Here is a 14,175-nt window from a genome sequence, read left to right as displayed (position 1 = left end):
TCTGGTCTTGCGTTTTAGTGCTTTATTCCCTTCTCACCCCTAGATGTCAGGATTTACCTGTGCAGTTTTTAAACTCCAACGCTTCCATCATCAAGCTTCATCTGGTTCATATAATACCAGCTATGTTTAAACACCCTCACAGCAACCGTTTTTTAACCGACACCACACTGTTTTATTTTTCCCCAGGGCAGTTTTAATTTCAACAGTGCAAAACTGCAGCAGTACGTGTATGAGACAATCACCAGAGTCTTCAGAAAGCATGGTGAGTGACTCGTATGGAGTTTGGAAGTGTCCTATATGTTCCTTTTCTGGCTGAGAACCCTTATTTGCCCTTTTCAGGTATTACCATTCTTCCATCAGGGTAATATAATGATAATACGCTGCGTGGCCAAATACAAAGAAAAAAAATCTCACACACTAAAATATTTTGTTGGCCCACCTTTAGCTTTGATGATGACGACGTGCATTCACCATGGCATTGTTTCAAAAACCTTATACGATGTCATGTTTATTTCCATCCAGAGTTGCATTAATTTTTCCACAAAGATCTTGTATTGATTATGAGGGACTCGGCCCACTCTGTAAAGTCTTCTCTGGCACATGCCAAAGACTTTTCAGTGGGGTTAAGGTCAGGACTCTGTGGTGGCCAATTCATATGTGAAAGTATTCCTCATGCTCCCTGAACCACTCTTTCACAATTTGAGCCTGATGAACCCTGGCATTGACGTCCTGGAATATGCCTGTGCCATCAGAGGTGACTTCATTTTATTGCCACATAATGTTGCTGAGCCTAGACCTGGCCAAATGAAGCAACCCTAGATCATAACACTGCACTATACATGATTGGTGCATTGCTTCATGAGCTTTCTTTCTTACTCTGACACACCCATTGTTCTGGAATTGGGTAAATCTGGGCCCATCAGACCACACGACCTTTTTCTATTGCTCCAGAGTCCAAACTTTTATGCTCCCTTTGAAGCCTTTTCTTCTGATTAACCTCAATAAGAAGTGGATTTCTTATGGCCACCCAGCTGTTTAGTTCCAATCCTGTGAGTCCTCGTCACATTGTGAGTGTGTAAATGCTCTTATTTTCACTATTAAACACAGCCGTGAGTTCTCCTGTTGTTTTTTTGCGATTCGACTTGACCAAATGTTTAATGTGAATTTATTGTCCCAAAACGTCACTTTTTTCCCTTATACAAAGCAACAGTGATTGTTGATTGACCATGTGTTTTTAAACCATAGCTGATCCAAGAGGCCGTAAATTAATGGAAAATCAGTAAGATCAGCGGATCAGAAGATCCCAGAGGGGTGTGTGACATCATACGTGTAACAATCCAGGCATCAATTTCGTTCATGTGCGCAGCAGTGGTTAGACCAGTCTCGATACGGAATCACGTTTTGGAGAGAATTCTGATAGTCTTTGGGATTCTTATATGTCGGATGACGGGGCAGATGATTATCAAGGATATTCTGGAGTAAATGGTTAACTTTTCAAGCCCCCAAGACGAGAGACAGATGCCGGTTCACTCAGTTCACAACAGTCCCACTCGCTGCCGATAGCTCACCACCAGCCAGAGAGAACTGGAAACATAGGTTGGTTTATGGATTTTTATTCTAAGCTGGCCACTGCAAAATATCGGGCAAATATTTACATGTACCTCTACGGAAGCCGAGAGAGGCCCTTCATATAATCCTTTTTTTTATTCACCTTGTTATCCCAAGATAACGACATAATTAATTCAGGATCTCGAGAAAACAACACAACTAATTCGAGATCTTGAGAAAACAAAACCATTATTTCATGATCTCGAGTAAACGGCTGAGAAATGGTTCATTCAGGTGCGCCAAGAGACTTGTGATATGCTGACTTTGGGGCTATTTCTCATTCTGTATAGACGCAACTTTGGTCATTAGAATGTCTGGAATAATCGATCACCTAATAAGGCAATATTTTGATCAGGGGTTGACACAGGGAGAGATTGCATTAAGTCTTTTAATAAGGGGTAATTTCAAAATTAGTCCGCGGCACCTCCGCAGAAGACTGGCCCGGCTTTGTCTCTCCCGACGGAGATACAGTGATCCAGGTGAGATCATGAAATAATTTTGTTTTCTTGAGATCACGGAATAATTTTGTTTTCTCAAGATCTCGAAATAACGGTTTTGTTTTCTCGAGATCTCGAATTAGTTGTGGTGTTTTCTCGAGATCCTGAATTAATTATGTCGTTATCTCGGGATAACAAGGTGAATAAAAAAAGATTATATGAAGGGCCTCTCGCGGCTTCCGTATACCTCAATAAATGTAGAAATGTATCTTAATTGTTGAAATAAAATATGAAGCGGGTGATAATAGGGGAATTGACGAACTGTCCAAATGTCCGATCAAATGTCCTTCATTCAATAAGCGGATTTCTTTTTTGCTCCAGTAATTCCCATGTGGTTGTTCTGGTGGTGGTGAACACTGATTGACTGATAGTAGGCGACACGAAATCTACCTGCTTCGTTTACACAAACGTCACCCGCTGTCACTTTAGATTAGTGTCATTTCTTGGAAATCTGTGAACTGAATGTCCTGTTGTACAGTTGTGCTCATAAGTTTACATACCCTGGCAGAATTTTTGCTTTCTTGGCCTTTTTTCAGAGAATATGAATGATAACACAAACTTTTTCCCCACTCATGTTAGTGGTTTGGTGAAGCCATTTATTGATTAACAACTGTGTTTTCTGTTTTTAAATCATAATGACAACAAAAAACATCCAAATAACCCTGATCAAAAGTTTACATACCCCAGTTCTTAATACCGTGTATTGTCCCCTCTAACATCAATGACAGCCTGAATTCTTTTGTGGTAGTTGTGGATGAGGCTCTTTATTTTCTCAGATGGTAAAGCTGCCCATTCTTCTTGGCAAAAAGCCTCCAGTTCCTGTAAATTCCTGGGCTGTCTTGCATGAACTGCGCGCTTGAGATCTCTCCAGAGTGGCTCAATGATATTGAGGTCAGGAGACTGAGATGGCCACTCCAGAACCTTCACTTTGTTCTGTAGCCAATGACAGGTTGACTTGGCCTTGTGTTTTGGATCGTTGCCATGTTGGAACGTCCAAGTACATCCCATGCGCAGCTTCCGGGCTGATGAGTGCAAATTTGCCTCCAGTATTTGCTGATCACATGCTGCATTCATCTTTCCTTCAACTTTGACCAAGTTTCCTGTGCCTTTGTAGTTCACACATCCCCAAAACATCAGCGATCCACCTCTGTGCTTTTTAGTAGGAATGGTGTTCCTTTCATCATAGGCCGTGTTGGCACCTCTCCAAATGTAATGTTTATGGTTGTGGCCAAAAAGTTCAATTTTGGTCTCATCACTCCAAATTACCTTGTTCCAGAAGTTCTGAGGCTTGTCTCTGTGCTGTTTGGTGTAAATTTTTGTTGGTCTACCTGACCATGGTTTGGTTTTAACAGAGCCCCTGATTTTCCATTTGTTAATCACAGTTTGAACACTGCTGACTGGCATTATCAATTCCGTGGATATCTTTTTGTATCCCTTTCCTGTTTTATACAGTCCAACTACCTTTTCCCGTAGATCCGTTGCCAATTCTTTTGCTTTCTCCATGACTCAGAATCCAGAAACGTCAGTGACTACGTTTACATGCACATCCAAATCGAGCTGCTGTCGGTAATCGAGCTGAAGGTCCCAGCAGGGTGCCAGAGAAATCCAATCGTACATGCACACAACTGAAATCGGGCTATTGTGTGAGGTGCATTGTGCACCCGAGCCACAGGTGGCGCAACACGCCCCATCGTGTTGGTACACTTCCGGTTGTCGTCATGAAGAAGAGCTATTCAAGAGTGTAAACAAAGTTATCAGTTCCGTGTTCTCCATTGCGCGTTTTTCTCCCGTCCATGAATTTTAATATATTCAACTCCTTAAGCTGAATGAGCATGAACTCTGTCTCCTCATTGCTCCAGAAGTGCACGTTTCTGCTTGCCTGTGGCAGTGGGGGCGTGGTCAAGCGCCGGTCTGTGACAGGAGGGTGGAGCCAGGGAAGGTGAGTGGCAGAATCACTACACCTGACGGTAATTAACCTGTGTTTGTGTGTCTTCCCAGTAACCGCGCCCTATTTAAGGAGGCAGAGGGAGAGCAGAGGGGACAGCTCATCCCGGGACTAGAACACAGCGCGCGTGTGTGTGTTTTTCTCTCAAGAATAAAAGTAGGCTGTTAAACTGAAAAGTCTGACAATAAAAAGCCTATTAGTACCAGAAGCTTTGTCCTGCCGTCCTCTGTGCTCCACCCACACTTCAGAGAGCTCTACATCGCCATTTTCTCTTCTTCGTTTGTTCCTCCTGACCTCTTCTGCTGCTCGCTACTACTGTTGTCATGCCGACCGAGGCTGTTGTGTTTCCCGCTTGTGGTCTCGTCACTCGTCACTTCCGGAAGTAGCTCGACAACTAGCTCGATAGGGTATACATGCACAAAGTAGCTCGGCAGAAAACGCATAAACTAGGTCGTGTAGCTCGATTCCGAGAAATCAAGTTCGGTTCAATTTCAGCCGAATTAAGGTGTATACATGGCATTTTGAACTTCGATTTCAGTCGAGCAACGGCAGAAATTCGATTCTCTCTGTGTGCATGTAAACGTAGTGAGTGGCTGGATGAAAGATGCAAGAGTCTGTCTGGATCCCAGAAACTCACTCAGCTTTTATGCACACACACTGATTACAAGCAAACAGATCACAGGTGAGGACGTTACCTTTAGTAGCCATTCAAACCCATTTGTGTCAACTTCTGTGCATGTTATCAGGTCAAAATCACCAGGGTATGTGAACTTTTGATCAGGGTCATTTGGGTAGTTTCTGTTGTCATTATGATTTAAAAAGAGAAAACACAGTCATTTGACAATAAATGGTTTCACCCAACCACTAAGCATGAATGGAAAAGATGTGTTTGTGTTATCATTAATATTCTCTGAAAAATGGTCAAAGAATCATAGATTCTGCCAGGGTATGTAAACTTATGAGCACAACTGTATATGAATTTGAACATCCAAACAACTCTGTGCTTTCCCATCGTTATTTTTGTAAGATTCCAACAACATCATCCAATTTCAGTGAGTAAACAAGCACAGAGTCGGATGAACCGAAATGACCCAGATACAGTAACCAGGGTTCCACGCGTAACGTCATGTGAGATTAGCCCTGAGGCACGGCTGCCTTTTTCCAGGATCTGGAAGCCACGACTTATTGACAGTTTTGTGCTTGATAATAAAATAACAAATAATGAATGTTATTTCCCCCCCTGCTTTATTAATTCATTTTGGTTGTTACTAATGATTTTGTATATTCATTTTAAGGCATTACATACACTTTAAGTGAGCTCCGATCATGGTCAGGATTTTTTTTTTTTTCTGACCACATTTCTTCCATGAAGATAACAGTTCACCACTATCCTTCCAGGTTTTAATAATGCATCGGACAATTCTTAACCCAGTTCTAGTCATGTCAGAAATCTCTTTAGTTGTTTCTTTGCTTGATGCAGACCAATAATTTGATCTTTTTGAAACGCAGTACCATCTTTTCCATGCGCACGGGATACGTCTTCCGACATGGTTCTTTAAGAAATGAGAAGCTACTCACTGCATCAGTTAGGGTTAAAAGCTGAAACACATTCATCACTGCAGTAATTATCCAATCAAAGGCTCTTAAGATGCTTATTTATATCCAATAGCCATCTCTTTTTAGCCAGTCAGTGTATAAGATGGGTTGTAAATCCATCATCTTGAGACACTTTTTCTTATTTTATTTCCAAGCGCAGACTCCCTAATACAGGTCGTATTTCCTTTTATGACCTGGATAATGATCTTTTAATAATAAGCATCCTTGTAAAGCAAGGTAAACCATGTAAATAAGTGTCTTCTCACCAAATTCAGTCCCTTTCTAAAATGTCAGGGCTTAGACATAGAATGCTGTCTACATGTGCACATCTTAGAAATTTTGATAGCAGAGTTTCAGACTTATTAGTGAATAATAATAATTATAACAATAGCAGCAATAATTCTAGCAAATTTCTCTCAAAGATGTTGTTAAACTTGCATTTTGAATTTGACTTTTTATTTAAATGTTCATTGTCAGCAAGCATACTAATAAAGTAAAGAACACAAGTGACTTCCTTTAGGCCATGGCTCTTGACCAGTTGAGCAAAGCATAGGCCCTGGCGAGCCAGGGGACAGGAAGAGCTTGTTTCAGTACTCACACAACTGAAGTGCATTCATACGTGACAGTTTCTCTGTGTACTCCTTTCACTGCTCCACACTTGTTTAATACTTTTTGTGTGCTCAGTTCATGGCACCTTGCGCGCTAATGACCAGGCTTGCTGATGCTCTTCACGCTCGTTGGCAAATGTCGACAAATATATGCAGAGCTGTTTTAATTTTATGTTCACATAGCCTGGGCGACTTCTGTTCTGAACGTACTGGATATGTACTTTGTCCTTGGGTTATAAAACTACCACATGTTGTCCCCTCACAAAAATTCTTTCAACCAGCACAGCTTAACAGCCACGTTTTGAGAACAATAGTCCATCAACATCAGCCAACAGTTTCACATGTGTGAAATATTAGGTTTTTTTTGTTCTTTATGCCTCCGCCACCATAAGGTGCAGGGGGCATTATGTTTTCGGGTTGTCCGTCTGTGCGTGCATGCGTGCGTCCGTCCGTCCCGAAACCTTGTGAACGCGATATCTCAAAGGCTGATGAAAGGAATTTCACCAAACTTTCATCATTTGTGGGCTTTAGGACAAACATGGACTGATTAGATTTTGAGATCAAAAGGTCTAAAGTCAAGGTCACTGTGAGGTCAAATGTCTGTCCGAAAACCTTGTGAACACAGTATCTCCAAGGCTGATACAAGTAATTTCACCAGGTCAAGATTACTGTGAGGTCAAATGTCCATCCCCAAATCCCAACTTAATAAGGCGTGTAGTCTACCGGGCGGAGGCATCCCCATCGACGCCGTTGGCATCGAGTTCTATCTAGTTGTTTTTTAAATCAGTAAAAGGACTCCTTTTAATAAAAAAAAACCTGCTAGTAAATGGGTTTCTTCCATCATTGGGGACTATTACCATGGTAACTTGGTTATCCTTCTTTGGGGACATTCCTAGGTCTTAGCTACCACCACCATCAATGCCATTGTGCTTCATCACCTCATAGATTGCTAGCTAGCGGAGTCCAATCCCTGCTGTGACTTAACAGCATCATATAACTGCATTCTGGACCTTGAAGTCCAATGTTTGCTGGCTTCACTAATTTTGTGTTGAATTTCTCATTAATCTGGTATTGAGCATCGCTGAAAAATGAGTGCGTGACAGAGGAAGTTCTTTCCTCTTTGCTTTTAGGAGCGAACATTGAAACCTGACTCTTATCACACGTTTGTTGAAATGTTTTCTCCAATTAATGCTACGTGCAAGAAATCGTGATCGCTTTGCCACAGCCGCAAGCAGTTTTGGATTCAAAATCAATACCGCAAAAACAGGACTCCTGTACCAACCTGAGCCGCAGACAATGCCAAACAATGTTGCTTTTGGTCAGTGGCGTGCCTCGTAGGAGTTCTGAGAATTTTGTCTACTTAGGCAGTGCAGTTACCAACATAAACTCCTCAGACTTGAAGGTAGACCACCAGATTCAAGCTGCCACCAAAGCCTTCGGTGTATTACAAAAGCAACTATGGTCTCGCCATGATATCAAGAGAACCATCAAGAGTCTTGCCGTCTCTACTTTACGCCATTGAATGCATGACGCTCTACCGTAAACACTTCAAGAAACTGACCAGGTTACAACTCCAACACCTGCGTCACATCCTCAAAATAAGATGGCAGGACAACGTCCCCGATGTAGAAGTCCTCAGGCAAGCCCATACAATAAGCATGGAAGCCCTTATAACAGCCTCCCAACTTCGTTGGGCTGGACACATCTGGCGTATGCCTGACACGCAACTACCCAAAGCCGTTTTCTACAGAGACGGAGCCAAAGAAAGAGGAGAGAAGGAGGACAAACTGAGGTACAAAGACGTTTTGAAGAGGAACATGAAGGATGCTGGAGTTATCAATCTCAGACGTGGGAAAGGGATGCTGCCTCGTATAGAGCAACATGGCTAAGCATAATTTAAAGCTCAGTGTCTGCAATTTAAGACAAGTGTCAAAGGGAGTACACGAGGGCTCATGAAAACAGACATTCCGTTGCAGCTCAACCAGGCCATTCATGCCTCTGGTGTGGGTCTCGCGGCCCATCTGCATTTCTGCGCATCCTAATGAAGCAGTCATCATCGCTAGCACTGGATAGCCAACGACGACGATAATTAATGCCATTGTAACTACGCTTACAGTGTTCCCCTGTGACATAAACATGGCACGCAATTACTAATGTCTTACAGGAATAATAAAAATACGTCAAACACCACATTAACACAGTCACTAAACGCGTTGCAACTATCTTGATATGAACGTTATTTAAAATGCTTAACATGTTTCATTTTGGAGTTTAATGTGTAGCAGATCATCAGTGAATGACGAAGGTCCATAACTAATAAGAAATCATTATTTGGTAGTAGGGATGTCCCGATCCGATCACGTGATCGGAAATCGGGCCCGATCACATGGTTTCAGACTCGATCGGAATCGGGCATTGCCTCCCGATCAGGGATCGGATATATATCTATATAATATATTCTCATTTTTAACACATCAATAGCTATGCGTTGGCACAGAGTGAGACCAGACCTCTTGTCTCAACACAGCAACATCAACGCGTGCGGCATGACATCACTTTGTAGTGGAGACGCTATTGGTTATTGGCTGCCTGTTGCCGGCAAAGTTGAACACGGAAGCAGTTCGAAGCGGAAAGCAAAGCATGAGATCTTTTTTTTTTTTTTTTTGGATGACAAAAGAAACGGGCTCAAACCTGAAAGGGTAGAAATGCTTGTTTTCATCAAGAAAAACGTTCATTTCCTTAATTGAAATTACTGTACACCACTGAGAAATGCGTTCTTAAAAGCAAATTACCGGCACTGTGGCACTTTATTTTTTTTTTTGTTTACATTCCTGCCAGGTATTTTAAGGTTATTTTTTTAAATTTGTTATTTATTGTTCAAACTGCCTCACGTAAGTGCTCTGTTTGCTAACGGAGTTGTTGGATGTTAAAATAAGGTGTTAAATAAAAAATGAGGAACATCCTGGATCCGTTTCTTTCCTCGTCTTTATTATTTTTTATGGATTATAAGAAGTATCGGATCGGGACTCGGTATCGGCAGATACTCAAAATCAAATGATCGGTATCGGATCGGAGGGCAAAAAAACCTGATCGGGACATCCCTATTTGGTAGAACACACTCTCTTTGATTATTAGTCTTGAATGAGCTTTCAGCCCACACTGTGTCGATGCATGACACATGAGGAAAAATTTCTGATTTCAGTTGCCAAGATGCAAGTCTTAGAAGTTGTGTGTTTTGGGTCATGTCTCTCCCCCCTCCCCACGTTTCACAATCTCAGTAAAACAGATAAAAGATCTCTGCTATAGAATCCACCAGGAACAATAGCAATTTTTTATATATATATATATATATATATATATATATATATATATATATATATATATGAGAGAATGGGGAATGTATATGTTCTTTCATGAGAACACTTCGTTTATGTTTTTAAGACCGTTAGGATTTGATTATAGGGTGTTTTTGTATAACTGCCAAAGTTTGCAATTTGTGCAGTGTTTGCTTGACATGCATACTGGGTAGTGTAACTGTTTCTTTTAATGTGGGGTTATGGGCCTTTTTGTTTCTCCATCTGTCTTGGATCAAATAAAGACTTTAACGTTGCCTAATATCATGATGACTCACTGCTTGCCCCATTATGTTATGGTAGGATGCTGCTTGGCACACCAAGACAAGCTCACTTTTACTTGAAAGAACAAATGAGTGGTCCCCCCCCCGCCCGCCCCCTCTCAATCTAGGTGTTCCACAAAATTAGGAGATCTGTTGATCATTTCCAGGCTCGATTGTCACATTTAAGAGAACAGGATGTTCTGTTGTAATTGAGGCTAATGTGTGCCTTTTCATTATATCAAATGAGCTTGTAGCAATAAAGGGTCTGGGTTGGTGTCTGTATATCTCGGCTGCAATTCTCTATTGTGTTTGTAGTATGGGTAGCCAGACGAATAATTTTAATGAATTGACCCGTTATCACAATGATTTCCGGGCATTAAATAAATCTCTTTTCTTAGTGCAGTTAAATGCTGATATATGAAATCAAAGAACACATCAAACCACACTTCATTAAACAGCCATCCATAGGCTACAAATGATTCCAGCTTCACTGTTTATGCCACATTGTTAAAAAGGAAAATCCTTTTTAATCCCAAAATCCCAAGGTGCTCCCAGACCAGATGAGATGTATATAATCTCTCCAGCGCGTTCTGGGTCTGCCAATGCATTAATCAGTGCAATGAATGTTCAAAATAAATCTATGTATCATACAACCCCGATTCCAAAAAAGTTGGGACAAAGTACAAATTGGAAATAAAAACGGAATGCAATGATGTAGAAGTTTCAAAATTCCATATTTTATTCAGAATAGAACATAGATGACATATCAAATGTTTAAACTGAGAAAATGTATCATTTAAAGAGAAAAATTAGGTGATTTTAAATTTCATGACGACAACACATCTCAAAAAAGTTGGGACAAGGCCATGTTTCCCACTGTGAGACATCCCCTTTTCTCTTTACAACAGTCTGTAAACGTCTGGGGACTGAGGAGACAAGTTGCTCAAGTTTAGGGATAGGAATGTTAACCCATTCTTGTCTAATGTAGGATTCTAGTTGCTCAACTGTCTTAGGTCTTTTTTGTCGTATCTTCCGTTTTATGATGCGCCAAATGTTTTCTATGGGTGAAAGATCTGGACTGCAGGCTGGCCAGTTCAGTACCTGGACCCTTCTTCTACGCAGCCATGATGCTGTAATTGATGTAGTATGCGGTTTGGCATTGTCATGTTGGAAAATGCAAGGTCTTCCCTGAAAGAGACGTCATCTGGACGGGAGCATATGTTGCTCTAGAACCTGGATATACCTTTCAGCATTGATGGTGTCTTTCCAGATGTGTAAGCTGCCCATGCCACACACACTAATGCAACCCCATACCATCAGAGATGCAGGCTTCTGAACTGAGCGCTGATAACAACTTGGGTCGTCCTTCTCCTCTTTAGTCCGAATGACACGGCGTCCCTGATTTCCATAAAGAACTTCAAATTTTGATTCGTCTGACCACAGAACAGTTTTCCACTTTGCCACAGTCCATTTTAAATGAGCCTTGGCCCAGAGAAGACGTCTGCGCTTCTGGATCATGTTTAGATACGGCTTCTTCTTTGAACTATAGAGTTTTAGCTGGCAACGGCGGATGGCACGGTGAATTGTGTTCACAGATAATGTTCTCTGGAAATATTCCTGAGCCCATTTTGTGATTTCCAATACAGAAGCATGCCTGTATGTGATGCAGTGCCGTCTAAGGGCCCGAAGATCACGGGCACCCAGTATGGTTTTCCGGCCTTGACCCTTACGCACAGAGATTCTTCCAGATTCTCTGAATCTTTTGATGATATTATGCACTGTAGATGATGATATGTTCAAACTCTTTGCAATTTTACACTGTCAAACTCCTTTCTGATATTGCTCCACTATTTGTCGGTGCAGAATTAGGGGGATTGGTGATCCTCTTCCCATCTTTACTTCTGAGAGCCGCTGCCACTCCAAGATGCTCTTTTTATACCCAGTCATGTTAATGACCTATTGCCAATTGACCTAATGAGTTGCAATTTGGTCCTCCAGCTGTTCCTTTTTTGTACCTTTAACTTTTCCAGCTTCTTATTGCCCCGTCCCAACTTTTTTGAGCTGTATTGCTGTCATGAAATTTCAAATGAGCCAATATTTGGCATGAAATTTAAAAATGTTTCACTTTTGACATCTGATATGTTGTCTATGTTCTATTGTGAATACAATATCAGTTTTCGAGATTTATAAATTATTGCATTCCGTTTTTATTTACAATTTGTACTTTGTCCCAACTTTTTTGGAATCGGGGTTGTATTACAGATATTATTTAAGGATGTACGAGTCCTTGAAATGCACTTCAGGGTTTCCTGTAAGTTTACGCGGGGTTTTGAGGATCATGAGGATGGTCACCTGAAGGACCCCTCCCCATGGCTCCTATTACAGAACATTTGGACCTGAACAAACAGTTAAAGGAGTCATTTCATGGGGAGCTCCCCCCCAAATATAATGGTAGGGGAAACATGACACTTGTGTAGATGGCCTGAGGACAGCGTTGATTCTGGAAGTGAGCACATGCAGCATGGAAGCTCTTGCCCACCAACAGAGCCCTCTTTTTAGCTCAATAACCTGCTTTCCTTGGATGCAAGATGCTGTCTGTAGCAATGTCTGGGAGTTTTTTCCAGGCTGATGTTCTATGTTCAGCCTCATGAAACTCTGGTTTGGCCTCTACAGCTTGTTGATCTAACAGTCTTACATGTAAACTAGCTAGTGAGTGGTGGTATGTTGCTGTGCCACCTTGATCGGTCTTTCACACAGTGCAAGTATTTTAAATTATGTTTAGCATTAGCAGAGAAGAAAATGAACCCCAGGAAGAATTCCTTACTGTCCTTAAGTTAGTTTGTTTCCTACTCCACTTTCTTTCTGCCAAGTATTGGTTCTGGGTCTCCCCCTCAAATGTACAGCCTTTTGGGCTGATCTTCATCTTAGAGTTCACATCAGTCAATTTTGTTTTGTTCTCTCCATCAGGTGCAGTAAGGTTACAGACCCCACTTCTTCTGCCCAGGAACAGGAAGCTATATGAAGGCTGTGAGATGGCCTGCTTTATGGACCACAGTGGCATGCTGGTCACGCTTCCCTATGACCTGAGGGTAAGTGCTCCAGGATCAGCAGTCACAATCCATTTAAATCTACATGGTGCTGAAACTGACCCCAGTTCAGTACTTACCTGGTACTTCAGTTTACAGTTTCCAACCCCTGGCAAAAAATATGGCATCACTCCTCTTGGAGGATGTTCATTTCAGCATTTTTTAAAATTTTTTTTAAACTTTGTAGCAAAAAAAAAAAAAATCAGATATGTCAAACTGTCTAACTGCTGAACATTCTGGCTTTGTAAAACACACCTCAGACAAATTTAAGCCTAGGTCACAACCGGACATACGATTTTTTTTTGGCCGTGCGATTTTTGGCGTTTCCCAAATTGCTGCATTTTTTTTTTTTTTTTTGTTCGTGGAGAAAGACTCGCGTTGGGCGTAAGTTTGTCTTGCAATCTGAAAAAAACGTAAGCGCCCGTAGAGTTTGTTTGATATGACAAAGAACCTCTGCGGCCGGTCTGCGGCCAGTCTACGGCTCGAAAATCAGCACGTCACACACGCGCCCTCTGTGCGTTTCTTGCATTTTTTGCACGTAGACCGGCGGTAGGAGCACGTACGGCCGGTTGTGACCGAGGCATTCAATTACATCGTAATTAATGGCATAATTTTTTTTCTTTTTTTCCTGATCAAGTAGAGGAACAAATTATGGAATCACTCAATGATGAACAAATTATAGAGTCATCACTGCTTTCCCAACCAAAAAAAAAATCACAATTACTTTGTTGCACCTCCTTGGGCTTTTATGACCGCTTGAATTCTTTGAGGCATGGACTTCACTAATGAAAAACAAGATTCATCAGTCAGGTTCCAACTTTCTCATCTAGGATTTGACAGATCAGCTTTGCAGGATGGAGCTTTGTCATAGACCACTTTTTTCCAACTTCCACCATATTTTTAATCAACTTGACTGTTTGCTGGCCATGTCACTGAGTCAGTTTGGCTTTCCTGAAAAGTTTTAATGCTCTTTGCTCTGTGGCAAGATGCATTATCATCCTGAAAAATGGCTTCATCACCACCACTAAATCTCCTTTCTGTTGATGGAATGAGAAGTATCCATAATGTCAATGTACACCTGTCTGTTTCCTGTTGAGGTAGTGCTTTACCACCTGCCCTGGTCCTTTACCTGACATGCAACCCCATATCATCAATGACTGTGGAAATTTGTTCGTTTTCTTCAGGCAGTCATCTTTATATGTTTCATTGGAACGGCACC

The 14,175-nt window shown here is 41.5% G+C and overlaps 1 protein-coding gene across 2 annotated transcripts in view; it reads left to right on the top strand.

The window, feature by feature from the left end:
• The window catches only part of eif2ak4 (eukaryotic translation initiation factor 2 alpha kinase 4), a 141,512-nt gene that overhangs the window by 69,363 nt on the left and 57,974 nt on the right, over positions 1–14,175 (top strand). For both annotated transcript variants that reach the window (XM_060933940.1, XM_060933941.1), the window contains exons 22-23: positions 187–262; positions 12,838–12,959. In XM_060933940.1, the coding sequence (XP_060789923.1) occupies positions 187–262; positions 12,838–12,959 (198 nt within the window). The remainder of the gene's footprint in view (positions 1–186; positions 263–12,837; positions 12,960–14,175) is intronic.

This window comes from Neoarius graeffei, chromosome 11 (assembly GCF_027579695.1).
Source record: "Neoarius graeffei isolate fNeoGra1 chromosome 11, fNeoGra1.pri, whole genome shotgun sequence".
Taxonomy (NCBI): domain Eukaryota; kingdom Metazoa; phylum Chordata; class Actinopteri; order Siluriformes; family Ariidae; genus Neoarius; species Neoarius graeffei.
Note: the sequence above shows the minus strand (reverse complement) of the source record. Positions and strands in the feature narration are given on the sequence as shown.